The following is a 16,497-nucleotide window of genomic DNA, read 5'->3' as shown; positions in this document are numbered from 1 at the left end:
TTAGTGTACAAAGAATAAAGTACCACAAACGGTCAGGGAAACAAATCTATGACAATTTAGTGTACAAAGAATGCAGTACCACAAACGGTCAGGGAAACAATTCTATTGTCATTTAGTGTACAAAGAATAAAGTACCACAAACGGTCAGGGAAACAAATCTATGTCAATTTAGTGTACAAAGAATAAAGTACCACAAACGTCAGGGAAACAATCTATGATTTAGTGTACAAAGATCACAAACGGTCAGGGAAACAAATCTATGTCAATTTAGTGTACAAAGAATAAAGTACCACAAACGGTCAGGGAAACAAATCTATGTCAATTTTAGTGTACAAAGAATAAAGTACCACAAACGGTCAGGGAAACAAATCTATGTCAATTTAGTGTACAAAGAATAAGTACCACAAACGGTCAGGGAAACAATCTATGTCAATTTAGTGTACAAAGAATAAAGTACCACAAACGGTCAGGGAAACAAATCTATGTCAATTTAGTGTACAAAGAATAAAGTACCACAAACGGTCAGGGAAACAATCTATGCAATTTAGTGTACAAAGAATAAAGTACCACAAACGGTCAGGGAAACAAATCTATGTCAATTTAGTGTACAAAGAATAAAGTACCACAAAACGGTCAGGGAAACAAATCTATGTCAATTTAGTGTACAAAGAATAAAGTACCACAAACGGTCAGGGAAACAATTCTATGTCAATTTAGTGTACAAAGAATAAAGTACCACAAACGGTCAGGGAAACAAATCTATGTCAATTTAGTGTACAAAGAATAAAGTACCACAAACGGTCAGGGAAACAAATCTATGTCATTTTAGTGTACAAAGAATAAAGTACCACAAACGGTCAGGGAAACAATTCTATGTCAATTTAGTGTACAAAGAATAAAGTACCACAAACGGTCAGGGAAACAAATCTATGTCAATTTAGTGTACAAAGAATAAAGTACCACAAACGGTCAGGGAAACAATTCTATGTCAATTTAGTGTACAAAGAATAAAGTACCACAAACGGTCAGGGAAACAATTCTATGTCAATTTAGTGTACAAAGAATAAAGTACCACAAACGGTCAGGGAAACAAATCTATGTCAATTTAGTGTACAAAGAATAAAGTACCACAAACGGTCAGGGAAACAAATCTATGTCAATTTAGTGTACAAAGAATAAAGTACCACAAACGGTCAGGGAAACAAATCTATGTCATTTTAGTCAATTTAGTGTACAAAGAATAAAGTACCACAAACGGTCAGGGAAACAATTCTATGACAATTTAGTGTACAAAGAATAAAGTACCACAAACGGTCAGGGAAACAAATCTATGTCAATTTAGTGTACAAAGAATAAAGTACCACAAACGGTCAGGGAAACAAATCAAAGAATAAAGTACCACAAACGGTCAGGGAAACAATTCTATGTCAATTTAGTGTACAAAGAATAAAGTACCACAAACGGTCAGGGAAACAAATCTATGTCAATTTAGTGTACAAAGAATAAAGTACCACAAACGGTCAGGGAAACAAATCTATGACAATTTAGTGTACAAAGAATAAAGTACCACAAACGGTCAGGGAAACAAATCTATGTCAATTTAGTGTACAAAGAATAAAGTACCACAAACGGTCAGGGAAACAAATCTATGTCAATTTAGTGTACAAAGAATAAAGTACCACAAACGGTCAGGGAAACAAATCTATGTCAATTTAGTGTACAAAGAATAAAGTACCACAAACGGTCAGGGAAACAAATCTATGTCAATTTAGTGTACAAAGAATAAAGTACCACAAACGGTCAGGGAAACAAATCTATGTCAATTTAGTGTACAAAGAATAAAGTACCACAAACGGTCAGGGAAACAAATCTATGTCAATTTAGTGTACAAAGAATAAAGTACCACAAACGGTCAGGGAAACAAATCTATGTCAATTTAGTGTACAAAGAATAAAGTACCACAAACGGTCAGGGAAAAATCTATGCATTATGAAGAATAGTACACAAACGTCAGGAACAATCTATGCATTAGTGTACAAAGAATAAAGTACCACAAACGGTCAGGGAAACAAATCTATGTCAATTTAGTGTACAAAGAATAAAGTACCACAAACGGTCAGGGAAACAAATCTATGTCAATTTAGTGTACAAAGAATAAAGTACCACAAACGGTCAGGGAAACAAATCTATGTCAATTTTAGTGTACAAAGAATAAAGTACCACAAACGGTCAGGGAAACAAATCTATGTCAATTTAGTGTACAAAGAATAAAGTACCACAAACGGTCAGGGAAACAAATCTATGTCAATTTAGTGTACAAAGAATAAAGTACCACAAACGGTCAGGGAAACAAAATCTATGTCAATTTAGTGTACAAAGAATAAAGTACCACAAACGGTCAGGGAAACAAATCTATGACATTTTAGTGTACAAAGAATAAAGTACCACAAACGGTCAGGGAAACAAATCTATGACAATTTAGTGTACAAAGAATAAAGTACCACAAACGGTCAGGGAAACAAATCTATGTCAATTTAGTGTACAAAGAATAAAGTACCACAAACGGTCAGGGAAACAAATCTATGTCAATTTAGTGTACAAAGAATACAGTACCACAAACGGTCAGGGAAACAATTCTATGTCAATTTAGTGTACAAAGAATAAAGTACCACAAACGGTCAGGGAAACAAATCTATGTCATTTTAGTGTACAAAGAATAAAGTACCACAAACGGTCAGGGAAACAAATCTATGTCAATTTAGTGTACAAAGAATAAAGTACCACAAACGGTCAGGGAAACAAATCTATGACAATTTAGTGTACAAAGAATAAAGTACCACAAACGGTCAGGGAAACAATTCTATGTCAATTTAGTGTACAAAGAATAAAGTACCACAAACGGTCAGGGAAACAAATCTATGTCAATTTAGTGTACAAAGAATAAAGTACCACAAACGGTCAGGGAAACAAATTCTATGTCAATTTAGTGTACAAAGAATAAAGTACCACAAACGGTCAGGGAAACAAATTCTATGTCAATTTAGTGTACAAAGAATAAAGTACCACAAACGGTCAGGGAAACAATTCTATGTCAATTTAGTGTACAAAGAATAAAGTACCACAAACGGTCAGGGAAACAATTCTATGTCAATTTAGTGTACAAAGAATAAAGTACCACAAACGATCAGGGAAACAAATCTATGTCAATTTAGTGTACAAAGAATAAAGTACCACAAACGGTCAGGGAAACAAATCTATGTCAATTTAGTGTACAAAGAATAAAGTACCACAAACAGGAAACGTCAGGGAAAAAAAATATGAATTCTATGTCATTAGTGTACAAAGAATAAAGTACCACAAACGGTCAGGGAAACAAATCTATGTCAATTTAGTGTACAAAGAATAAAGTACCACAAACGGTCAGGGAAACAAATCTATGTCAATTTAGTGTACAAAGAATAAAGTACCACAAACGGTCAGGGAAACAAATCTATGTCAATTTAGTGTACAAAGAATAAAGTACCACAAACGGTCAGGGAAACAAATCTATGTCAATTTAGTGTACAAAGAATAAAGTACCACAAACGGTCAGGGAAACAAATCTATGTCAATTTAGTGTACAAAGAATAAAGTACCACAAACGGTCAGGGAAACAAATCTATGTCAATTTAGTGTACAAAGAATAAAGTACCACAAACGGTCAGGGAAACAAATCTATGTCATTTAGTGTACAAAGAATAAAGTACCACAAACGGTCAGGGAAACAAATCTATGTCAATTTAGTGTACAAAGAATAAAGTACCACAAACGGTCAGGGAAACAAATCTATGTCAATTTAGTGTACAAAGAATAAAGTACCACAAACGGTCAGGGAAACAAATCTATGTCAATTTAGTGTACAAAGAATAAAGTACCACAAACGGTCAGGGAAACAAATCTATGTCAATTTAGTGTACAAAGAATAAGTACACAAACGTCAGGGAAAAATCTATGCATTAGTGTACAAAGATAGTACCACAAACGGTCAGGGAAACAAATCTATGTCAATTTAGTGTACAAAGAATAAAGTACCACAAACGTCAGGGAAACAAATCTATGTCAATTTAGTGTACAAAGAATAAAGTACACAAAGTCAGGGAAACAAATCTATGTCATTTAGTGTAAAGAATAGTACCACAAACTCAGAAAAATTCTATGCATTAGTGTTACAAAGAATAAAGTACCACAAACGGTCAGGGAAACAAATCTATGTCAATTTAGTGTACAAAGAATAAAGTACCACAAACGGTCAGGGAAACAAATCTATGTCATTTTAGTGTACAAAGAATAAAGTACCACAAACGGTCAGGGAAACAATTCTATGTCAATTTAGTGTACAAAGAATAAAGTACCACAAACGGTCAGGGAAACAAATCTATGTCAATTTAGTGTACAAAGAATAAAGTACCACAAACGGTCAGGGAAACAATTCTATGTCATTTTAGTGTACAAAGAATAAAGTACCACAAACGGTCAGGGAAACAATTCTATGTCATTTTAGTGTACAAAGAATACAGTACCACAAACGGTCAGGGAAACAATTCTATGTCATTTTAGTGTACAAAGAATACAGTACCACAAACGGTCAGGGAAACAATTCTATGTCATTTTAGTGTACAAAGAATACAGTACCACAAACGGTCAGGGAAACAAATCTATGTCAATTTAGTGTACAAAGAATAAAGTACCACAAACGGTCAGGGAAACAAATCTATGTCAATTTAGTGTACAAAGAATAAAGTACCACAAACGGTCAGGGAAACAAATCTATGTCAATTTAGTGTACAAAGAATAAAGTACCACAAACGGTCAGGGAAACAAATCTATGTCAATTTAGTGTACAAAGAATAAAGTACCACAAACGGTCAGGGAAACAAATCTATGTCAATTTAGTGTACAAAGAATAAAGTACCACAAACGGTCAGGGAAACAATTCTATGTCATTTTAGTGTACAAAGAATAAAGTACCACAAACGGTCAGGGAAACAAATCTATGTCAATTTAGTGTACAAAGAATAAAGTACCACAAACGGTCAGGGAAACAAATCTATGTCAATTTAGTGTACAAAGAATAAAGTACCACAAACGGTCAGGGAAACAAATCTATGTCAATTTAGTGTACAAAGAATAAAGTACCACAAACGGTCAGGGAAACAAATCTATGTCAATTTAGTGTACAAAGAATAAAGTACCTATGTCATTTAAACGGTCAGGGAAACAATTCTATGTCAATTTAGTGTACGAAGAATATAGTATTTTGTGAAATGATATCACACAAATCAAATGTAATGCGTAAGGTCATAACTTTGCCTCGAGTTTTGGTTTCATAACTTTCTTCCCCATCAAAACATATCAAGAAAGCAAATTGGTGACGTAATGTAATGGTATTCACAAAGATGGTCCGGGTATGATTCCGATCAAATGTAAGGAAGTAGATGGTCACGTGTCCGACCACATGGGGTTTTCCTTGGATGCTCAAGTTTCCCCTCAATTTAAAGCTCCTCGCCTCGCGTGCTTCAATTGATACATAACAATCTACCGAATTTGATCCCGTTTATCACCACTCCCAGCTAACCACGAAACAATATAGATTGACCTTAGTTATATATGTCACTTTGATGGTTCATGAGTTAATATATCATTATCTGTAGACAATTGTTTTCATCGTTTTAAAGAATGACTTTTGACTCTTACTCTTCTTCATTTACAGATTTACTGCTCTTTATCTAAACTCGTTGTCTTACATGACCAGAGTTTGGATGTAGTTAGATAAATCTTATCATGAAAAAATATAAAAATATGCATTGAATTATAAATTCACTCCTAAACATAACAAATTGCTGAATACTACTTAGTGCATGTATCTCTGTTCACATGGAGGAATCCCCATACATTTGTCCTTGTTAGCTCACGTGGAAGTATGCTACTGCTTTAGAATCACCAAAACGTAACAGAGAGAAACAAAAGCGTCTTTCTTAAGAATCTCGGTTTTAACTCGAATCGACACCTCGACTGATTGCGAGGACTGCACCAAACAGTTTATATATCGATGTACGGGGATGTCGTCGCTTGCTGCGTCGGATAGATATTAATGGTAGCACACTATGCACCTCCCTAACGATGTGATAATGCACATGATTTACACGTCAACGACATATCTACACTTGTAGCATCCCCGTCTTGTCGGCGCACGGAACAATTATAGGTAACAGAGGGGGTAATTAGACTGTGCTACCACATGACATAACACTGGAACCCCAAGAGAGGCTCAAAGTAACGCAAAACACGCGAGAGCGGAACAAGTTCATTATGATGTAACGTAGAATTACGTTCATTGTCCAATTGCGTTCATTAGCCTACGGACGTTGATAAATAATGTGAAAGCTATCAACCTGTTTCATTCATCACATCTTCATGTTATATACTCTCTGACTTATTATCAAGGATTGTACTATTTATACAACCGATCTTGATTATTTATAGTTATATACAATGGGAATCCATTGGTTCTTACTCCAATGATATCAAAATGTCCAAATGTCAATAAGGATAGTTAAAATCTAGAGCAGATTTATTTTGTTATTTTGCACATGAAGTGGACTAAAATGTTCAACGCACATTGCATAGATTGAATTATAAATATTATCTTAGTATCCATGTGTGAGATAGTGAGTGGGGGAAACAATTCAAGTCATGATTCATGTACAGGGTGTCCCAAAAACATGTCCCGTCTTTGACAGGTAATAACCTTTGCAAAACGAAACCTTTTTTGAAAATTCAAATGATTTTGAGAGCAGGATTATCCTTATTACACGTGTTCTGATTACATCATCATTACATAATTATGACGACATAATAAAAGTTATGGCGTCATCTATGTTGTCAGGATTCAGTGATTTTTCATCAACATAAAAATTCAGGCTAAAATTATTGAACTCTACTATTATTGTTCTCTTGATTTAATCTTTAAAAAATGTCACCCAATATGCATCATCCATCTTCACGGAGCAAATTTAAAGAATTATATCAAAAATTGAGTTTTAGGGACAGAATTCAGAATGCCATCGAAAATAAGGGTGGACACCTCAAACACATCCTTGAGTGAAAGTTATCATTTTTCTGAACAAATCGCAAAATTAGCGAAATGGGACTTTCTCATTACTTTTTTATGGTATATACATCAAATTCCTCCGTCTATTGAAACACTTTTTAAAAAGTGTCAAACTCGGGACATATTTTTTGGACACCCTATATATATCTCCTGTTTATACACATGTATCTATGTTTATGAGAATAAAATCATTGCCATTACATGTGGAATTGTATTGCATTTGTCGTACCGATATGAGACCTTTTACGGTTTACAATGAATGCACTTTTGGCAATTTTAGCGAGAGAGCTACTTTAACGCAACCGAATTAGAAGAACACAAATCAATTAATAATCCTTAAATACATATCAGTTACAAAGATATACCCGTATAACAACTTATTTATAAATCGATTTTCTACAAACCAAATGATTTAGCTCGTCGGAACGTAATGCCTCGATAATGAGCTTGTCACATCCGAATGTATAAGGGTGAGGCAAAGCAAGGCATACTGCAAATTACAATCTGTACTCACTTTAATTTCCAATTCCAGAACAGAATTCAGATTTCGATTTCTGTACATTCCTTCTTAGCTACAGTATGACGCTTATAAGCTTTCCTCACAGCCACGACAAGTTATTGATGTACAACTAACCAGATCAATGTTTGAAGATTGTGTTCATTGTAGTGAACATGTTTTGCTTGCAAACTTTCAGAAATTATAAAGTTAAACAAAAAGATGAATTTGCTTAAAACAGATTGAATCAGACTCAAACCGAAATCTACCAACATTTTTTGTTATTTCAAATGTATCTGATAAATCCAGTTTTGATACCCACCATCATCAGATGGTGGGCATTTCAATTCGCCTTTCGTCCGTGGTCCGTCCATCCATTAACAATTCTTGTTACCGCTATTTCTCAGAAAGAACTAAAGGTATCTTTTTCTAATTAATAAGTAGGTTCCCCTAGGGCACTAGTTGTGCATATTGCATTTTAGGACCGATCGGTCAACAAGATGGCCGCCAAGCAGCCATCTTGAATTTCGATAGTTGAAGTTTGTAACCACTATTTCTCAAAAAGTACTGAAGGGATCTTTCTCAAATTCCATAATCATGTAGGTTCCCCTAGGACCCTAGTTGTGCATATTGCATTTTGGGGCCGATCGGTTAACAAGACGGCCGACTGGCCGCCAACTTAGATTTTGGTAGTTGAAGTTTCTTACCGCTATTTCTCAGAAAGTATTGAAGATATTTTTCTCAAATTTCATCTGTAGGTTCCTCTAGGGCCCTAGTTGTGCATATTGCATTTTGGGACCGATCGGTTAACAAGATGGCCGACCGGCTGCCATCTTGGATTTTGATAGTTAAAGTTTGAAAAGCAGAGAAAAGATCTATGTTGTCTGTTTCGGTTTCGTGACAAATTCACCCATCGAACCGTCGAGCGTGCAACCCACGTATTTCAAGTAAATACCGTCGTTTGTATTGCTTATGACATTTCACAACACAAACGATAGTTCAGTGTCGTGAATTTCCGACAATAAAATATTACCACGATGGTTCGTTTTACATGTCGGTTGTTGTTCAGCTAACACAGCCAGTATGTGATTATGTGGACTGTCATGTGTCCGTGTCTATTTCCTGATTGTGGTACCAATATGTTAACCACTTCTTGACCACTTCCATATATAGAGTTAACTCTTCAATAAGTATTACATTCAGCAGCATGCAGATGGCAAATGCTAAAACTTCAGTCCACTTCATTGTGCTACAGGAACTCTGAATAGTTTCAACTTCGCAAAATATCAATTTTAATATTCAATGATATCTCCGTCTTCATCATTAGTATTCACGAAAACCTATGGAGACATAATACCTATCAGTAGACAGTCACGCCAAGCTATCAACAGACGAACATGTAGTCGTCCAACTCCCAATGACCTGGATTGTCATGATAAGGTGAAAGAACTGAAAATTTCCTCTCAGATCGAGAGCTCAACTAAAAACTGAAAGTATGGTGGTGTCAAAGATATTGAATGAAGACTATGAAAGAGCATTCGATACGGGAAACAGGTTTAACTGACACATTTGCCTTCAATATTAGCCAGGAATATTGCCATACAAAGTTACCACATTGAACCCCTTTTTACTGCAACATAGGTCCTACATGTATGTAATAGTAAAAAAAACCATCGTCGATGTCAGACACCATTGTGAACGTAAAGCAATATTTCACTGTTTGGTACGTGTTCTATACTAAAAGTTTATTTACTAAGATAGGTGTTTATAATATAATGTAATGTGTATATAATATAATGTAATGTGTAGCTTTATTGAACCTTGGTACGGATAAGGAAACTAATCCTAGAGCTTAATTGATAAACATGGAAAACATTAATAATTTGATCGAGATATCAAATGTATAGCCAAGACATTATATTATAAAAGAAGTGTAGCGTTATTTTCTCTAACAGAAACTCCTTTTATACAAAGATAACTGTGTAATTATTTTCGGTAAATCCCCGCGCCTCATTCCCTCCACACGGTATCCCCTAAACCATACACCCACGGCATGTCGTGGCTTTAATGGAATTTACAAGTGTTGTAACTCCAGCGCGGACATCCGCAGGCTTACAGTAGCCTTCTGCTGGCAAATGTATATAACATTGCATTCTTGTGAAAACGATTTACCAGAAATAAGCCCCCTCTCCTTCTAGGAGGAATGAAAAAACTTATCAACCAGATCGCATCCACTCGCATGCCGCGTTATTATAAATCCCTAGTCTGAGTACAGAATATACACTGGGTTGTGGATCTCTCACACGTATACACATATCTTGCAATGCAAATGCAGCATTTTCAACGATACCACGAATGAAAAGTGAAGATGTATTTAAATATTTCAAACAATCAATAGGTAACAAGTTCCTACAAGTCTTGCATGTTATAGTATAAATCCATCCTAGGTTTCGGATTACTACATTTTGAACAATCATACACCCCTAAAATGGCACTAGAACCTGCTAGCCACAATCTTCCTCGAGTCCGTTTAATTTGTTTTTGTTTAACGTCCTCGCAACAGCCAGTGTCATTTAGGCTCGTACTACTGGTTGAAGACAAGTGTCGAGAGAACCTCGCAATTACCTCATGTGCGTTTTGAACTCCAGAGGTAGAATGTTAGAGGTTTATTGACCACTAGGCCACCGTGACTATCGAACAAAAAGAGGCAAGTCAATGTCACTCAAACTATATCTGCATACATATGCACGACAATGCAACTCGCGAAGTCACTCGTACTAACTCCACGTGTGCGAGCCATGGTGGAACTCACAGTATCTCCGTGTTGCATTCTATTGATCATCTCTATCCCTTTGTATAACTTCCCAAGAGAGATGGGTAGCGAGATATTGCATTCAGCTGGAATTTTTCATTTGTTACGCGACAACTCCAGAAAAGATTGGTTACTTATTTTGTCATTTAGTATCTCATTCGTAATTCCACGCACTGCAAACCATTCAGCTTCTCGTTGAAGCTGGTAATCGAAAGAAACAATTGGAGACTCGGGTTGGCACTAGTGGAAGTGCTATACAGGTAACGGTGTTATCAGTAAACAAATAGTGTAAAATCACACTTATTGTTAAATATCAATTAAAGTGCCAATCGATTTTGTGTGATTGCACAACTACTAGCCTAGTTGGGTGAACCACGATGTGGAACATATCGAACCAGGGCATTTTAATTTCACATGCGACTGTTAGTGTTTTTCATCAAAGTCAATCGATTCGTTTCATACCCGTATGTAAAATAAATAACAAAATACTGGAACCTAATCCATTGAGACGATACCCATACAAATCGATATAGTCGTTGTTTAGGTATTCACACAAAAGTATTGTTCCAAGAAAGTAATTCGGCTTTATGTCTAGAAACAGCCTCGTGTATTGATTTGATTTTCCATTTCTTTCCATCGAGAGAAGAATATTCAAGACAATTTAAAGGCTTCTGAATCGAGATGAGGAGTCACATACTTTTGTTTATAACAGAGTTTTCAGAGTTTCTTATTTTAAAGAACAAATTGTTATTATACCCTGTATCTTTGTAACTTTGACAGTGATTGTATTGGCATACAAACAGGAATAGATTGGGCCACGTGTAGGCGGGTAATTTAAGCCTTGTACCTTATAATTACATAATCATATCCATGTGTGTATGATGTCAATAATGAGATTCTTCTATATCCAGCATGAAGGAATATTTAGAAAGAATCTTGGCCTTGACTGTAATCACCCTGATGGGAACGTGTTACTACTGACATTGTCATTGTCCATTAAAATAGACATAAATTTTAGCTTTAATATGTCCGTCTCCAGGAAGTGTCAAAAGACACCAGATAAAAGCCGGGGGATTAAGCTGGTAAATCTTCCCAAGTAGTAAAGGCTGATAGCCGGTTTAGTACGGACAATACCATTGAGAAAGTACTCACAATAGTTATCAGATAATACAGTACTACTACGCCAAAGAGGAGGCAAGGGTTAAACACAGGGATTTGGCACATAAGGCCTAGCTCATATACATGAACAGGTATATAAGGTAGTGGGCACATCAGTTTATGATATTTATGGACCATGGGCCTGGGTCGAGTGTAGCTACTGTTTTAGCGGAAAAGAAATTGCACTAACGGCGACTTTTCTAGCCACTAATAATGGTTTTTAGCCACTAATGACGAATTTTCAGCGGAGAAGTCATCAGAGGTGTAGTATCTTTTCCGTCTACAACAGAAGCTAGGTCCTGTGTAAAACGTCCAGTGTATAAACGATTGACCAGTCCCATGCCCGAGAGCAACTACTAATTCGTGTTGCTATGCTTTAATTATGCAGTAGTAATTCGGGATAAATATGTTCCATAGTTGCCCAGCACCAGTACAACATTGATTGGCCATGCAGCTAAACCTTCTAGTCCGAACAATTTCACGAGCGTCATTTCAGCACACCGCGTCGACGCCCGATAGGCCACGCGGTCTAATATAATAGTTATGTAAGAGATTGATTTTCAAAAGCAATTAACAGAGAAAATTTCTATATTGACTTACAACTCGATGGAGAAAGCTCGGTGCCCGTCGGCAGACGTGCTTATAGCGTGTTTACTTTTGATACATCTAAACAGCATATGGATAGAACGGTTAACAGCAGGATTATAGATCCAGGGCACAAAGCATTGTCAGCTTAACGGGACCTGAATCTTTCACAGATAGGGGAATTTCTAAAATGTCCAGGCAACAAAAATATCCGTAAAGAGTATGCATAAGGGAAAATAAACCACCAAGGGATTATAAATATTTCGATCATTTTCAAATACATTGAAATGCGTTGATGTTTAAGTGATCCTAAGATAACAAGTCATCGAATCGAAAAAGCAATGTCTCCAATAACCAATATTGGTTTTATATGATAACGAAGCATTGATTTCTTATATAATTAGGATACCAGATATCTCGATCATGTCTGTTTACATTCACACAGAGACACATTAAATACGTGCTGTTGTTTTTCATTCGGCAATAAACATTACCACAAAACACTCTCGAGGCCGATCAGCTTCATTACAATCTTAATTGCTGAACTTTTCCGTGACATTGACACCTATACGCCCCGTATAACTTCTAACCCCTTCCATTAATAATACCAGTAGGACCTCCTTTGGACCTATACATAGGTGACCTTTCCTGATCATGTTCCCTTTGGTGTTGAGCCCCGGTATTTATAACACCTATATCCACCATTAAACTGACACTGGCTCCTACCAATTGGCCCTTGGAGATAACCAACATGCAATCCTATTTGTCATTTTAATCTCATCCCACTTCACTCCCTCCGTAGAACATAATTCACCCTTCCCTAAGATATTTAAAACTCTACCCTCCGTAAGATTGCTCAATTTCTAACACTAACTACCAATAAACCCAACTCATGTACCCCTTATCTTAGGCATCCTCAATCCTGTAAATCTCACCTCCATCACCCCTCTGACGGTTTTGTCAACAATCCCTCTCACCAATATGCATGCACCTCCAACCCCCTCTACTACCTATTGTTACCTCCCCCAATGGTACACACCTTTTTGCCGGACAGATTGGTCATTTGTGCCAGCTTGCGTTGGTCCTGCACGGAAGGTAGCTCAGCTTGTTCCTCAACAAATTCATTTCCATCGCCCTCCAGAACGGGTGACAGTTTTGACTCCGTTTTAGGTTTGGTTGGTTTCGGAGTGGGGGACTTAATGGACATGATGACATGATCGGACCCGGGCCACGTGGCGGGAGTAGCGTGGGGCCTGCGGATCGGGAATTCCACGTTATCATATGGAGCAGCATCCATCACGACGCCGGGCCTTGATGGTATCGGTCACGTCGTGACAAGAATGTAACAAATTACCACCAGTCACTACGCTCAAAGGCAATACACCTTTAACACTGGCTAGGTTCTCATCTTCTTTACACAATTAGTAGTATCCTAATAGAACACTGGGACTCTCCGGTCGGTACACCCCGCCTAGACAGAGGTGTACCCTCCCCAAAGGTCTTTCTGTACTAACTACGACCGCTTATGTGATGTGTAATCCATTCCATAAACTCGGCAATCTCGGTATAAGTGAATCACTCTGATACTGACGGTACACAACACAAATATTCCTCTGATAAATTGAAATATATCCGATTATGAAACACCCATTAAGTTCCATTTCACAGTTGTGGTTGAAAATCCGTCAAGCGGTATTTACGTGTACAGGCACATGGAATTTGGTCTCGCCAGTTTTTTTCTCGCTTTTTGAACATTTTCTGTAAGTTTTCATCCAGGATGTTAGCTACAGAGCTCTGCTCCCGTGTAACATATACACAGCCTCTCGCAACACGTGCAATAAACATAGAGAGTGACTTCGGGGCTCACAATGCACGTTGGTTACAAAAGGAACCCCCATTCATCATTCTTTGACCTTTGACCTTGGGCGTATTCCCTCACAATACCGGAGCGAGTGGACGTTGGGTTTCATTCGACGTTCACCTTTGACCTTTTTGTCACTTGTCCAAAATGACTTTATATTCCCCCTGGTGCAGGGAAATCAATTAGATGCTTCGCTGTTTATGTGCTTCTCTTCCAACAATGTACAAAGCGATTGTCCAAACAACAGAACACCGATTGGTCCTTTCCAGAAACGTAAACACAGTCCTGTTTTGACGTAACAGTCGTTAAGCCCCGAGAAAGACGTATCCAGAAAAGTTGAGTATACCTGTTGCTGGCTGTGTCGGACTAGTGTACCGATACGTTTGGTTGTGAATGTCCCTCTGCAGTACCGTATCGATCCAGCCAGGAGAATAGCGGTTTCGCTATGACGAGAGTTTCATGAACTATGCCTTACAGTTTGTCCCTGTAGACAGGAAATCATTCCAAAAATATGTCATGTCGGAGTTAATAAAACGCTCTCCTTCAATCATTTGCTTGAACAAAATAGGTACAATGATACGGAATGGCTGTGGTTATTTTCCAATCGTTGGGAAATTTGATGGAAAGGGACGTGAAATTATTACATAGTTCTCTACGAATATACTGTTTTGTGAAAGCTTTGTTAAGTTAGTGTTACAAATCCCAGTATATCCAGCTTTAACGATGCAGAGTTCCTGGTAGAAAAAAATAATATTGGCATATGGCCAGTACATAAGAACTGTCCCCCGTGGACATCAGACTCGTGGCGACTGTGTTAATAACGCACACATTAACCAATCGGTTACCTTTTATAAATTCTAATTATATGGTTTGAGCCAGGTTATACGTCTATATGGAAATATATCTTGGTTTTCATTGGGAAATAATAAGCAATCGATTCATAGCATGAATAAATATGTACGCGATTTGTAACGTCACCATTGATTGGGTAATGAAAGGAGTAATACATATATATATTTCTCAATAAACGTGAATTTCCCTAGGGATTTGTATTTATATGCAATTATGTGGGTTAGATATGAACATGTTATTATACGGACCATCACAAACATCTGCTCGGAAGGTACGTTTTATCATATCAGCAGGACCACACGACTGTGACACCTATAGCATTGGAAGGTTGTAGGGGTTTGAATGCATGCTAAAACTGTTAGAATATGGAAGTGAATGTTTGGATGGAGTGGGAAATGCATTATTTATGATAGTAGTAGGGTATTTGTGGCAGTTAGGGGATTTATATAATTTGACTGCAATTAATGTTATCAAATGTAAATTATGTGATAAATTAAAGCAATAATGTTAAAGAAAAAGTCTTCAAAGTGTTCACTGTACAAGTTTATTGGTTAAAAATTCTGTTTACAACCTTATTTAACAAAACCAATTAATGTCATGAATTTAAAAGAAATAACTAAAATAAGATTGTCATCTCACAAATTAAAATTGAAACAGCCAGGTTTAACAATTAAGAACGATATGAAAGAACATGCAGATATTGTGACAGTGAGGATATTAAAGATGATAATTTTATTTCAAAATGTAAATGTTATTTAGATTCTACAAAATGTTTTATTAAGAAACATCTTTGTATTAGATCTAGTATTTACAAATTAATGTTTAACTTTCAGAAACAGATACCAAAAAAGATTTGTCAAATTCAGCAAAATACATTTAAATGATTAATAGAAAAAACCCAAATAATAATCTGTTTTAGCGACAAGGGTTGTATGTAATTGTGTGTTTGTGTATGGTGAAAATGTGTTGTTACAAATATGTAAGTACTTTTGCGTTAAATGTATTGCATATGTATATGTGTGTCTGTTTTAAACCGATGAGCCGAAAGGCTCAAGGTAATAAAAGAATTAAATTAAGGGGAAGATGGAGTTTTATTAAGATCTGATCAAAATGAAACTGAACCTCTGTAACGAAATGCATCAAGACAAGCTATTTAGGTAATTAATTAGGTAGCATGTGAAATATATATACATACGCGGTGTATAAAATACGTAAAGGATTCATGTAAGACGTGCCATAAAAAGAAATATGGATGGCAATTGAATTTTCATAAACGAATAAACCCATTTTAAAGGCAAATCGCTAATGGAATGGAATCCATTCGGAGTAGAATGCCGTTAGTATAGTATGGAAATGGTAAAATTATACAAACTCAGGTCATATAATGCATTTAAGTGACTCCGGTCCTCAATTCTAGTTAGTTTAACTAGATACTATTACTGGTTCTTATTATCTATGACAATACCATTGATCACCAGAAGGTACTGAAGAATACATCTATTTATATGCAATAAACACTTAAAATACCCGTCTAAATCAAATACTATTTATTCGTTTTTTATTCAAAGATTATAACAAACATG

The 16,497-nt window shown here is 36.4% G+C and overlaps 1 protein-coding gene across 1 annotated transcript in view; it reads right to left on the bottom strand.

Annotated features, from left to right (window-relative positions):
• LOC138318594 (uncharacterized) overlaps positions 1-14,484 on the bottom strand; it is a 31,249-nt gene extending 16,765 nt beyond the window's left edge. Inside the window, exon 1 of the mRNA XM_069261096.1 lies at positions 13,241-14,484. Within this exon, the coding sequence (XP_069117197.1) occupies positions 13,241-13,498 (258 nt within the window). The 5' untranslated portion in view covers positions 13,499-14,484. The remainder of the gene's footprint in view (positions 1-13,240) is intronic.
• Between the last annotated feature and the right edge of the window lie 2,013 nt (positions 14,485-16,497).

This window comes from Argopecten irradians, chromosome 3, assembly GCF_041381155.1.
Source record: "Argopecten irradians isolate NY chromosome 3, Ai_NY, whole genome shotgun sequence".
Lineage (NCBI taxonomy): Eukaryota > Metazoa > Mollusca > Bivalvia > Pectinida > Pectinidae > Argopecten > Argopecten irradians.
This window is presented reverse-complemented; position numbering and strand designations above follow the sequence as displayed.